The following is a 13,992-nucleotide window of genomic DNA, read 5'->3' on the forward strand; positions in this document are numbered from 1 at the left end:
GGTCTTTCCCAACAGCTGGTGCTGGTTGTAGGCTTTGAGGACAGTTCCCAGAATTACTCAGTGACACCTCAACTCTACAGTCCACAGTGCTGGACAGGAGTTCAGTGTCAGGGAAAAAATATTAACAGATGAACCAATTATTCAGCCAAATTTAGGATTATTTGAACTAACCTGGCCAGTTAAGATACTTACATCTGAATTATTATTAGACAAGACAGCAGAGTCTGAGATCTAATACAAACAATTAGCATGGAATCCCAAAGGATTAAAAACCACTAAACAAGGATCCTGTCCCTTTAACATTCATATTCCTGAGTGTCTTATACTGCTATATAAACTATAGTCATGCATCACCAACACACTGTGCTAGGAATTACCCCAAAACCTCAAACTACAATTTGATGACTCAAGAGGAAGATTTAAGGCAAACAGAGGTAGTAGAGAGGATGAAATACTAAGTTTAACTTGTCCTACTTAACAAACAGAATTTGAGACCTTATTATTATCAAACTGTGGCACTTCGGATATGCTGCTTCTGCAATCTGCAGGAATTAGATACAGGGAAGGCAGAGCGATGCCTTCACAGGCACCAGAGAATTCTCCCACCCAAAGAGGACATCCCAGGAGGGCTCACAAAGGTCCTTGAGGAAAAGGCACACAAGTGGTTAAAGCCCTGATGTTGTCTGGAGGACAACAGGGCTCTAGTCTCTGACAGAAATAGCCAGGGATAAACCACAAATCTTTGTTTCCATTGGCACTCCAAGAAAACACATCTCAGCCCAAATCCAGCTGTCAGCCAACCCCTGCCCTCACTTCACCTTTGTCTCCTTCTTCAACATGGCCCTGTGTTTTAAGCTCTCCTTAAACAGAAAGAGGAGGCAAATTCTTCCTTTAAAAATACAATGAACTAAATTAAAATATCAGTTTAATTCACTGCAGAATTATTATCTGGTGGGGCAATGCAGGACAAACAATAAAATCTGGGGGATTTTTTTCTATACAATGTCCTTACACTAACCCCAGAAATGTTTCTATGCCAGGACACTCACACCTGCCCAATGGAAATTCTAAAATTATATTGTAAATAAGAAGAGATTGTATCAAAGTAAGAGTGAGACAAATCTTCAGCTTAATGATGCACTCGAGTAAATCAAACCTAAAATCAGGTCTCTGCTACAGTGATCATAGATCTGGTGGGCATAAAAGGATCATTCCAGCTATACTTGAAGGCTACATAAACAGTCTTTAAATTTAGAATATAACACACAACATACCACCAGTTTTCTGATAATTATTTTAAAAAAACATTAAAACTAACAAATCAACTCCCTTTTAAAAAAGTGAGATGATACACTGGCAGAAGCATTTAGGGGTCTGAATTTAGGAAGGGCAGCCAAGTAATGTGGCACATCCCCAAGAGCACACGTAATTCCTGGCTGATCAGTGGCATTATGTGACTGCTTCTGTTCCTGCCTATCACCACTCAGGAACAATCAATTATTGAACTGTTTGCTTTCTAAAGACATGGCCCTGGACAGGGCAGAAGACCTGCACGGAAATCTTACACTCTTGGTTTTTATTTAGCATGACTGGAGCTCTTGAAGACACAGAGAGATAAGCTACAAATATGTTGTTAAACACGATGCTGTGTTTTAAACAGTGGAAAAACATAATAGATTAAAACCTGCCAAAATAACCATTTTATCTTGGTACTGCCAAGATATTCCCACAGCATGCAAAGAGCTTGTTTACAGAAGAACCAGACAAAGAAAGCTAGAGCATAAATTTACATTATCTTGACCAAGGAAACAGCAGAAAAGTTTTGAATATTAGCAGAAGTTTCAATTAATCAATCAAAAGCAAGACAGGGAAATCTTACCAGAACACGATCTCCGATTTTGAGCTCCCTTTCTCCTTTCTTTAGTGATCCAGCTTCTGAGAGATTTGATATAGATTCACTGGCAGTTTTGGAAAGATTGCTAATCTGAGAAGGAGTTGCATGTTCCTTAGCAGCAAGAGGAGTTTTCTGTGGAATTCCTGAAGGGGGAAGTGCAGCAGCAGATGAGGACACTGCACTAGCAGCTGACGTGGATGTTGGTGATGTGGCTCTCGAAGCGTGAGCTGTCTGGGTACCGTTGGCTTCGTCCTCTGTCACCACTTTCCTGGTCAGTTTGGATGGCCTTGTGAATATTCCCCTCAGGGGTTCACACTGGAAATAGCGAACTCCAGCCACCGAGCCATCGTTCTTCCCAATGGGTTCATCCAGGACAATCCCTGCCCACTGCCCCGGAGCAAACTGGGTTTCTCCCAGGAACTGGATGAAGCCAGGTTTGTTTCCATTGACCCAAACACGCTCCCCAACTCTGAAATCATCCACAAACTCCTCGTGTGTATCTGCAGGGGCTGTGCTTGAGGTCTTCTCACTGGGAGCTGCTTTCTCTGCTGGAGCTGAATCAAAGCACAATGAGAAACAATGGGAATCAAATACATTAATATTCCAAAGAGCATCATTACTTAGTTTCAGTGTTAACAAACATCTGGAAAAGCATCATTTCTAAAAGGAAGATCACAACTCCTAATTTTCCTGTGCAAACACTGTCATCTCTGGGAAAAAAGAATTCAAAATCTAAGGACAGAGACACTGAATGCATTTAATGAAGGTTTTGGTAAAAACCTTGTAAAAATCACAGGTCTGACTTCAAAAACTACCAAAGCATTTTTATCACGACAAGGTTTCTTTGAAGAAAATTGCTTGATCTCCAATTAGTAACCTTTAGATTTTTTGTAAGTTGCACATCTAATTTTTTAAAATCAGAAATACAAGCAAAAATACATTGGTGTAAAGAGTAAAAATAGTGTATACTACAGCATTCAAAGTACTTTTTGTCAGAAGATGAATAAGGGAACAATTAAGATATTTAACTATTCCTTACCAGCAGCAACAGGTGTAGGTGTTTTCAGCAATGTACCCCCGTGCTTGATGGTCTTTGAAGGAGCCTTAAGTCCACTTGGTTTTAACATACTCATCTTTTTGCAATACCAGTGGTTAACCTCCTCGTCTGTAGCAACTATCTTTTTCCAAACATGGATAAAATATATTGTTCAAGCTTTTTCAGCTCTGGAATAAACCTGTATATGAAAAGATCAGACATGAACAAAGATCAGTGTTAACTCCTACAGAAGGGATTTCTATATATACACAATGTGTGTATAAAATGCATTATAAAAGCTGCTTTACAGTAGCAACTAGCAGCATTTCCAATTCCCCATCTTCTGAAAGCCATTTCCTATTAAAACCTAAATCATCAAAATAACTCACTTTGCTGAATGCTGCTGTATTTGTCTTGAGATTTAAACTAAAAGGCTATTTTAAGAAACAAAGCCCTTAACAGCATAGCTAACATTACACATAGATTTAACTGCTCCACACACACAACTCTTTTCAGTCACATTTTTCCAGTGTTGCAATATCCCAGCAAAAACAACTTCGGACTAGAGCAATAACAGCAAGAGAAAATAAGACAGCCAGGAATTTCAGGATAAAAGGAGTAAGGTTTCTAAGAGATTGGAACTGAAAAGCTTAAATTGTTTAAGAGTTACATGATGACAACTGAAAAGCAAAGAGCCACCTCAGCTTTCTGTGACCTCAGATCACAAGATATGCTGGCTCGCAGTCCCCACCAGTGCCCCAGCTAAGAGGAGGGACTCTTCCCAACGTTGCTAGGATAGAACTTGGAAGACAGCTAGAAGCTTTTCAGGGAACTGTGTTTTGCCACAGGAGGCATCTTCTTTCTGATTACAAAAGCTTCAGAAAGGCTTTTTCATCTCTAATGAAAAATCTGTATTTTTTTACCTCGAATATGAATTCAAAGCCGAACTTCAAGGCGACTGCTCTCCCCCATCTTCAAAGGGACAAACTATTCTGTGTGAACACAGCTTGGCTTTGTGCTGACTTTTATATGAGGCACTGCCAGAACAGCTACGCCACTTAAACAGGAGCAGCACACACCTAAACAAAAACCTGAAGGGGAAAAGGAAACGGGCACGCAGCGAGTTTGCTCAACTGTTTGCTGAGAACACGTCAAACAAGAACTACAAAGCAGGTCTCAGTCCTGCCCTTTACTCAGCATTCTGGCACCTGTCAGGACAGAAAGTTGGGCAGCTGCAGCCTCCCCAAACCAGTACCCAAGGGTGCAAACTGGGAGCTCAGCGCCCAGTTAAAGGTAAAACAAACCTGGCAGAAGGAGAGACAACCCTGCTGCAGCAAGGAAAACTAAGGAGAATAAACCAACCCTGTCTTTATCTACCAGTCTAAGATTTATCCCTCCTGTATTATGAATTATTAATCAGTGTTCCTAAAAATCAATTCACTGCTTTGTGAACCTAAACACCAAAGTGAAACATTCCTCATGCTATTTCAAGACCTGCCATGCCAAATTCAAGGCATTTTCTAAGTCTGCAATAATGTTATATTTTAACGAGCATGAATTACCACCTTGGATGTAATTGTGTTTGCCAACAATTTAAGTTCTGCTCCATGAAAATGATGAAGTGCCGTGAAGACTTCTCAACCTTTTTCTCCTAGTGTTGCCAGAGGTTTGTCACCCACCTGCCTGCAGAGTTATGAGTCTGCATCATATTTCCTTATCTTTCATTTTAGAAATCTTCTAAAACTGCACTTTGATCTTACACACCAAGGACCTGAAAAGCCTTCTTTTGTCTCTTAAACATGTGCTCCCTTCCTCAGGCTACAGGCCCTATTCCCTCCTCTCCGATTCCAGAATTTCCATGCTCGCCTCTCTTACTTTTCTCAACCCATCAAAATCCATGAAACAGGAAAACCTATACACGATAAAGGAGGATTTGATACAAATACAGCAACAGGAGAAGCATCATGCTCAGTCCTTTTTAGTTCACAGTCAGTCACAAAGACCAAATTGATGGAAATTTGGGCCAAGGGGAGTCCTCCTTAAGGAAGATTTCTCCTAAAGCCTGGAACCTGGAACTGTTCCCCAGCACTCTGCCATTCTTTTCCATATGTTACCACTTTTTTTGCCCCCAAAGACCATTCCAGCACCACTGCAACTACATTGTGCAAGGACAGGTGTATCAAGAGAAAGCACACACTATATTACCACTCCAAATTAGACTTTGCCAGTTTCAGTTAATTATTTATTAATAGATGGTTAAGAAACCATCTGCTCAACAGAAAGTTAGAATGTTCTACCACTGCATTTCTTGGCTCAGGGTACTCATTCATAGTTTAATCTTGCTCTCCACAGTCATGGGTTATATATCTGCTGTGTCATTTGCTTTTCTCAACACACAGGCCTTCAACTAGGCCAGAAGTAACACAATCCCTCATGTCCTGGTTTCAGAGTTACTGAAATTGTAGCTTAATTCAGACAAAATAAAAGCTAAAATTATGGGCAACACTTTTTGATAAATGACTGCCTCACTCCAATAGTTAAAACACAACTTTTGGTCTTAGGGATAGGGCCTTTGTAGTAGCATTGCCTAATGGAGCTCATAAAACACGTAAATTTGCATCAAGTAATTTTAAGCATGACACACTCCAACATATCCTAACAGGCTCCAGATGTCAATGATCTCATTTCAGTTCTCATAAAAGACAGCAGCTCACTGCTTGTTTCAATTTGTTCTTTCTTCCCTTGAACCTGTCTCAGCTCTTCTGAAAAAGGATCCTTATAACCAATAGGCAAAAATATTACTGTGTCCCAAAATATACTATCAGGAACCTAAGGAAAGGTCTGGAAAGCCAGTGATAATATATTCCACGGAAGTGTTCTACTGCAGGTTCTACCAGGAACAAAACTGAGCATAAAAAGAGATTTTAAGCACAGCTCTACACTTGTGCCATTATTGGAAATGTATGACTACACACAATATGAATTTTAACTGATTAATGATATCCTTATTCTTATTTACCTTCTACAGACCTCTGAGTACTGCATGGATCAAGCAGCAAGTTGGAAACCACTAGTTTAAGTAAATAAATCCTACTAATGTGATAATAGATATGAATTCTGTTGGCAAGCTGGTATTAAAAATAAATAAATAAAATGTAGCCACATAACCCTGAATTTAAAAGCAGAATATTTTCCAACTGTCAAAAAAGGAATTCCTGTAATAAAAAGAAAGCAGCTGTCCAATGTTCCTTTCAAGACTATTTTCAACAAATAGTACTCCAAAAAGAACTAAATTAAATAAGAACACAGGGAGAAAAGTCAGCTCACTCTACTTAACCCTGTAATCACAACAAGAATTTAGGAATACCAGTGGAACCACAGAATAGTTTAGGTCGGAAAAGACCTCTAAGATAATTAAGTCCAGCTTTTCCTAGTTCTTCAAAACATTTCCAATTAAAAAGATTAATATTTAACTTAGTTAACACCATTAACAGACTAAATATTGTAGGAAAATGCCTTGCAATGCCAATGCATTTCTAAGCTCAAAAAGAGACCACTGGATTTGTTAATTGCGCTGAGCATAGAGGTGCTTTGCAAAACACATATAAACAGTCACACTAAAAGATAAAGAGTAAATATTCTAAAAGGGGGTTGTAGAACAGGTAACTGCTGAAAAATCTCACAGGGCCTATAAGCAGTGACCCTCACATGCAACCCCTGTGGCAGTCAGTAATAAGCACCTAGAAAACAAATTCCCATACCACAAGGAAAAGGTAACATGACCAAAATAAAGCAGAAAATCCTTCTGCAGAAAAGCCAAATGGAAAACATATTCCAAAGACCACCACGATGCAGTAACTTCGCCTTCCTGAGAGAAAAACAAACTCAGCACAAGAAGTGCTGTTTGAAATCTCTGCCTGAACAGCATTTCTTAAATACCTGTTTCATACTCGTTGTTCAACTGCTGCTGCCAAGCTTGAAGGAGCTCATGAATCATTCCTCAAATATCTGGAGTTTAGAGAAAGTAACTTGGAGTTTTGAACCTGGAAAGATTTCCCCTCCAAGTCCATGAGTTATTCCAAGAGCTCTGACCCTACACACTTATGAACACAACTCCTAAAATTACTGCAGTCTTAAAACTGAAGCACATAAACGTTCTGTATGATTCAGATCTAATTCCTGCAGCTCCAAAAGTTGTATTTGCAGTCTCCTGTTATTACACTCCTGTAAAAAATGAGTGTATATATACTTACAAAAGTACTTAATGCTTTTAGTTAAATTTATAAGCTTTTGAAATTCATACCTGATTTAAAAATACAACCCCATTTCGGCTTTGAAGAAAATCAGTGCCTTCTCCTTGCACTGCTCTTTGCTGCTTGCTACCTCTTGGAGAATATTTCTCTGTGTGCAAGAATGAGCCAGATCAGAGTCAAATTCTGGAAGATTCTGAGGGGAGTAATTCATGCACAGCAGGTGCACAAACTGACCAGACTGGAACATGCCCACCAGCATCCTTACAGGAACAATTCTGGATGAGGGGGCACAAGAGAAGCTGAATCCTGGAACAAAAATCTTCCTAATCCTGACTCCTTCCTCTGCTGCAATCTGGGTCTACTGGAGATATTTCTTACTGGGCACCTAAAAAGTCTGAATCACCACTTGGCAAGTGATGCATTACGTTTACAATGAAATATTCCAGAGCACACAATATCCATTGTTAATGTCTCACTCACAGCCAGTCCTGTACAACTACAAGTTGCTAAACCAGAAGGATGGATTTGGAAGCCCTCATGCATTCACTTTACAGAGCTTCTCTGGAGTGATACAGCACACTTGGTGTTCCTGGCCACTCACTACTTAAATACAACTATTCTAGAGCAATGAACTCACATCCAGGTCTCTGTGCATTGATCCACTGAAGCCAGACAGTGAAAAGGCAAATGAACTTCTCTCTGACCCTCATGCTCCTGACTTTACTGCAAATTTCATGTGTTTTGTCAGCTCTGATGCATTTATTGAATGGGCAGCAAGTTCAGACTGAAACACCAGAAAGCACCGTAGGCATTTGTTAACAAAGCAAGGCACAAACAGCAAATTATGGTGGTCCTGATGTAACTCTGCAGAGGCCACTGTTAAACCAAACCGAGCATCTGAACATTGCTCAAGAATTTAGCTGCACTGGTCAGTGATTAGACTGTGGAATTAGAGGCATCCTCGGGTATTGGTCACATTGAAACTAATAAAATTCAAGAAAGAATTTATATATAAAACAGAAAACAAACTGAATTAAGTATTTAAGATTTCAATAGAATAAGAGTTGGCATTTGGAAGTCAATATTTGATTACTCATTCAACACACAGCAATTAGAGAAAGGGAGCATTTAAAAACACGACTTCAGTTTCATTTTGTCTTCCAGAAACCACTGATTTTCATGTCAATTAATCAAGTAATGTGATGATCTGAATACAGCATTCAGATACATCACTACTAGAAGAAAAGACATTATTTAATTCAGTATTTGTTATGCCAAGTGCCATGAAAACATATTTATTTGGGTTACTATGCTCTGCTTAGTGCCAAGATCAAAACACGAGGGCTAGCAGGTGCCTATCAAACCAGTGTTTTGTACATCACCTTTAAAGGCAGAAAAAAAATTTCACTTAAAACTCATCTGATCAGGTAGAAAATAATAAAAGAAATCCAGACCTTTCAAATCTGTTGTTTGCAGGTACTGGTACAGGAAATAAAAATTTAGTAAGAAAATAAACAAGGTCTCATAACTTACACAGGATCCTTATGACATTCCACTTCAGCTCATTCCAGCCCAATCCAACATAACCATTGTAGGAATTCCAGAGGTACAGGAACCTCAAAGCCGCAGTTTCTTATATTGTGTTTTTAACATAAATATGAATTTTACTAGCGACAGGCTCTTGAAGAAGTGCATCTCTACTTAATTTAACCAGGCATAACTATTAAATCAACAGAACAAAAGCAATTCTTGCTTTTCTGAAGTGCCTTCACAGTTGCTACCAGGATAACTCCAGGAAATTACAGCTGCATGCAAGTTTTAGTAGGGCTTTAGTCTAACCCAAACACGGCTTGCTTTTGCTGCCATAATAACACGAGCCCAAAGCCTGCAGGAATTTGGGAAGTTTGCCCACTGGGATGACACAGCTCCTCTGACAGTGGCACTGATGCGATGAACTCAACCTGAAACGAAGAGTGGCAAAACCCAACAGAAACTGAAAGAGAGCTACACTGTCAGTGGCAGAGGGCCTGAAAAACCTTTCAGCTGTTTTCCAGGGCACTGGTTTAGGTAAATATTCCTTAATCTGAGGCAACCAGTGTGTGCTCAGTGAGACAGAACCACACAGAGATCTCCGGAGCAGACCCAGCCAGGGCTGTAACACAAACACTCTGCCTTGTCATCACTCATCCCACCATCAAACCATCGCACCCTGGGCTAAGGACATCCCCAGAAATAGCTCCTGGGTTTTTCACTCCAAAGAGAAAATCCCTGTTTCCTTAAGATCTCAAAGATGCTCCCTCTGTCTTGTACACTGAGAGGGACTGGGGAAGAATGTTTGGGAATCAATCCCAAAACCCCACAACGCTGTCCCTCGTTATGGACATGGGAACCTACAGCTCAACCAGCAACTTCAGATTTATTTCTTAACTGAAATCAATAACAGAAGCTGTATTTCTGTATCACAGAGATGACTGGAACTGTTCTCTACATGAATTCACAGATCCCAGGGTATTCAGAACCAAAGACTTTTAAATCATCTTTCAACATCAGCCAGGCCTGCACACAAATCTGTATTTCTCCTTGAATTTTCAACCTGCTGAGTAATTTCAACTAAATAAAACAAAAGGCAGGAGATCTCTAATCAAAATAAATTATATTCCTACAAGATTCACAGAAGCAAGTAAACCAGGAGGAGAGAGACTTGTGTTTAAGGAGTCTTGAGTTTCTCCCAGTACCTTTAGAACAACTGATTTCTGAAGCAAAGAATTTGCCATCAATACATTTGACAGCAGCAGGTTACCAGTTTGTTTGGAGATAATCTAAAACTTGAACTTAATTTAGTTAGGAAGGCAACCATGATGAGACCCAAATCCACTGAAAATTGGTTTTAGGGAATTGCTAAGTTGCTAAATAAGATACAAGGCTATTTTTCTGCCTTGGGAAGCACAGGATATTCGCTGCAAATTGTATAAACAGGATTCTCCCAGCACATGCCAGGGAAAGGGAAGAGGTGGGGTAAATTCCTATAACTCAGAAAGTGTACTAAGAAGAAGATGAATCAGATCAAAGATAGTAAGAGGCTTAGGACCTGAAACCATCAGTCAGATATTACAGCACTGCTATGAGGAAGGTAATTCATCAAAGCTTCAACTCTGCTTATGGATTTTAATTCTGCATCAAGGACATTTTAAGTCCCCCCATTCGATCATTCTAGAACTTGCTATGCTCATTCAGATTCCTAAATGCCTCAGGATCCTCAGTAAGGAAACACTGAAACACAGACTGTTGAACATGCTGAATATGAATATATTCTTATGAAGTACAAATGAGAGAGGATGTCTGTAGCACTAAAAAACTATTTCAAGCCAGCAATTTGTGACTAATTTTTTCACAATCTATTGCTATTTCAAACACAGCCTGTTCAGTCTTTTTAAAAAGATTCTGCCTATCTTTAATTAATCAGGAAGAGCTGATAATTGTTAATATGATGCAAACTCTAACACTTCAAGTTGAACACAGATTATAAAAACACTGCTGCTCTGGTCTATTAAAAGATCAGAAAGCACATGATCCTCCCTCCTCAGCACATCATTCCCTACAGAAGGAGTCAAGGATTGAGGAGTAGACAAAGTTTCCATGTAAGTAAATTAATTGCCACCTCTTCTGCTAAGCCCATTATCATCACTTACTAGTTTTCCTATGTTTTTCCCAATAAATTCTTGTCTTTCCCCAGAGACCTCCATTTCAATAAGATAAAGAACAATTTGTTTGGCTGTCCACACTGACTTCTGTTGATGATAATGCACTTCAACCATGCCAGCAAGTGCAATCAGTCATGATAAAATGATGATTTTGGAATTGTAGAGTGTCAAGTTTTTTAGGAACTACAATTTAAATTATGAGAAAGAAAATATCATCTCCCATCAGCCTCAAACCCCAAACCATTTAAAGGCACAAAGGCTTCTCCCTAATACAATTACAACTGAAGCAGCTGAAACAAAGATGCTGCTTTTTATAGTAAGGATTTAATTTTGATAGACTTGGGTGAAACTGTAACTGTTTCACATTGGGTGAAAACATCAAGTCAGCTGTCTCTTTTTAGCTCTCCATGTTCTTAGCCTTTGAAATTAGCACCATGACTGCTGCATGGCTGGCAGAGAGCTCAGGACAAGTACAAATTCAGAACTCAGATAAATATTGCTGTGATTGAGTGGATGCTGCTGCCAAGCAGCGCAGCAGAATGAGAGTGTCAAATAAGCTAATTCTATACAATACTGAGTTTCTCTCTCTGCCTTGCAATTTCCCCTCATAATAAGCTAAAAATATAGACAGTAAGATTATAAAGATCAGGGGAAACAAATGGCTTTTAATGGTGGTTCTTCTAGAAACAGTAGAGTGAAGATGTGTTTTATAAATTCAAAGAATGTATGGTACTATTCTTATGAGTTTGTACAAATAATTAATGAGATATTCCAAGTGGAAAAACTTAGGTGGGTGTTAAAGCACAAATTTGTACAGCATGTCCTTAGATACATCTTCTAAATCCTTCACAGCCTTTCGGGGGCCAGGAGCCAGTACAAGACTTATGGGTCTTTCTGAGGGTCAGTCACAGAGTGCAGCATCATTGCAAAAACAAATGGATGTGGAGGACAGACACCTGCACAAGCAGGAGGTGTTTAAACCACCAGGGAGCTGCTGAAGGAGTTCTGCTGGTCAACACCAAAGAAATGGTTGCTCCAGCAGAAACTGGCATGGGGCTGAGGGCAGCTGAGCTTACAGCTAATGCAGTATATAATTGCCTTTCATTAAATAACAAAACACCATCCATCTGAGGCATTTCCAAACATGCCGCTCCAATAAGGATTCCAGTGAGTTACTCTTTATATGTGCCAGCAGAGCCAGTAGTCCCTAAGGAATGCCAAAGGATTAAACAAGAGCTGCATTCATTCATGGTTGTCATGTTCAAACATTAGAAAACTTGCATTCAACATACAGAGTTAACATTTGACCCGAGTGTTTTAGAAAGAGAAAGAAAAGCAGCTCTGAAAAATCATATTGGCAAGGCAGAGCTCTCTATTTCTTTTTAAGGAGGACCTATTCTGAAATATTCTCAGTTCCTCCCAAGAAAAACTTTAACAGGGCTAAAAGGATGAAGGGAGGAACACTAAAGGAATTATGCAATCTACCCAAGCTGAGTAAATAAAGGCTGTCTTGGATATCCACAGTCAGAAGCCAGCAAACAGATACAACCTGCAAGTCAGACAGGACATCTTCAGGAGCTCTAGGAAGTCGTAGCAATCAGCAGAGGAGCTCTGCTCCTTCCTACAGTGTAATCACATGAGGAAAGAGGCTGCTATTCCCTACAGAATCCATCTGGAAGGAGCATACAAGACAGCTGGTGTTCTGCCCTCCCTAGAAAGCTGAGATCTTCTCTTTAAGGGAAACCATACAAATCATATAAAACTCTTTTTTTGCCAAATAAAATCTCCCTCTTGATCCCTAAAGATATGGACATTTGAGGTCACATTTCCAAGCTTTTCTGCTTCAGCCAACTCATCCCTCTCCCTTCAATACACACAAAGCTGTAGTGCACTCTAGCACGGAGAGAAAATCTCCCAGCATGTGTAGAAGGACTGGGCAGGAAGAGAATCCCGAAATCTTGTCATTTTACACCAAGAACTAATAATCCTCAGGATGTAAATGAAGAAGTTTTGTACCTGAACAATTAAACTTTCCTTAGAATAAGAAATGCTGCTGTGGGTGGAGGGGAGGTGTTTACTTTTCCTCCACAGTATCTACTTTGCAATCTTCCTACTCCTGCAGCAGGTGCACACGGACACACACTTCAGGAAAACAGCTCTCTGCCGCTGCTAGTTTCAGAATTACATTGCATTCAGAATGCATATTTCTGTTCTTTCAGTAAAATACTTTGCAAAGCAGCCAGCATAAAGGCATTTCCTCTTTCATACCTCTTTTTCTTTCTTCTTCCTACGTGTCAACACAAGTATCACATGTTTTAAAATCCTTCTGCTCAAAGATCTCAAAGCAACCTGTGAACTTCTATAAAACCCTGCCCATTCAGCACAGTGGGTAAGTGAAGGGGTGGGAAGAAACAAGTCTTCATTTCAGAGTCATATTTTTAATTATCAGCACATGCAATCACAGAGTAAGTTTTCCTCCCCATGCTCTGTTCTGGAAGATTTCTTTGGTGTCGGCTTTTGTTTATATTTTCAAAAATTATTTAAAGCACGGAATCAGAACAAAGATGAAAGGGAAAAGTAACTCCTGATTTTTTATGCAGCAGGAGCCACATTACCCTGTGAGCAACAGCACCAATTACCTTGTGCCCCATGACAGCTATGGCATAGAAAAGGGAGCACTGCATCGCCTGAGGTACAGCACTATAGCGGGAACAGGAGGGGCCTGGAGCAGCGCCTGTGCCAGGGAATCCCGCAGCTCTGACACTGGCTAGAACATGGCAGCAAAGTCTCCTGAGCCACCTGAGGGGATGCAAGAGCAGCTCACCTGGAAACCAGCAGCTTTTATAACAACGCGAGGATGAGGAGCGGCCATAAAAAAAAAAAAAAACCAACCAAAAATGCCAAGGTAGATTATTAGTAAAATATCCGTATGTAAGTGCAGGATGCTGACAATTGCAGGTCAGCACTTACCAAGGAATATAAGGAATATGCAGATCTCTTCCCTCAGAATCACTCGCTCAAGCCACCGGTGACCCAGCACAGCACCGCAGCTTCCCAGGGCGAGACTCGATCTGAGGCAGCGATCCACCCCTCGTGTCCCCGCTCCGG

General features: G+C 40.1%; 1 protein-coding gene across 6 annotated transcripts in view; it reads right to left on the reverse strand.

Moving 5' to 3' along the window:
• CLIP1 (CAP-Gly domain containing linker protein 1) overlaps positions 1-13,970 on the reverse strand; it is a 61,233-nt gene extending 47,263 nt beyond the window's left edge. For 2 of the 6 annotated variants that reach the window (XM_017734817.1, XM_008634053.2), the window contains exons 1-3: positions 13,855-13,967; positions 2,934-3,129; positions 1,880-2,448 (exon numbers count right to left, since the gene is read on the reverse strand). In XM_017734817.1, coding sequence (XP_017590306.1) covers positions 1,880-2,448; positions 2,934-3,027 — 663 coding nt within the window. In that variant the 5' untranslated portion in view covers positions 3,028-3,129; positions 13,855-13,967. Of the gene's footprint in view, positions 1-1,879; positions 2,449-2,933; positions 3,130-13,854 lie in introns of all 6 variants that reach the window. The other 4 variants (XM_017734813.1, XM_017734815.1, XM_017734816.1 and 1 more) reach the window with 3 other exon arrangements.
• Positions 13,971-13,992: the final 22 nt, after the last annotated feature.

Source organism: Corvus brachyrhynchos, unplaced genomic scaffold (assembly GCF_000691975.1).
Source record: "Corvus brachyrhynchos isolate BGI_N302 unplaced genomic scaffold, ASM69197v1 scaffold114, whole genome shotgun sequence".
In the NCBI taxonomy this organism is placed as follows: Eukaryota; Metazoa; Chordata; class Aves; order Passeriformes; family Corvidae; genus Corvus; species Corvus brachyrhynchos.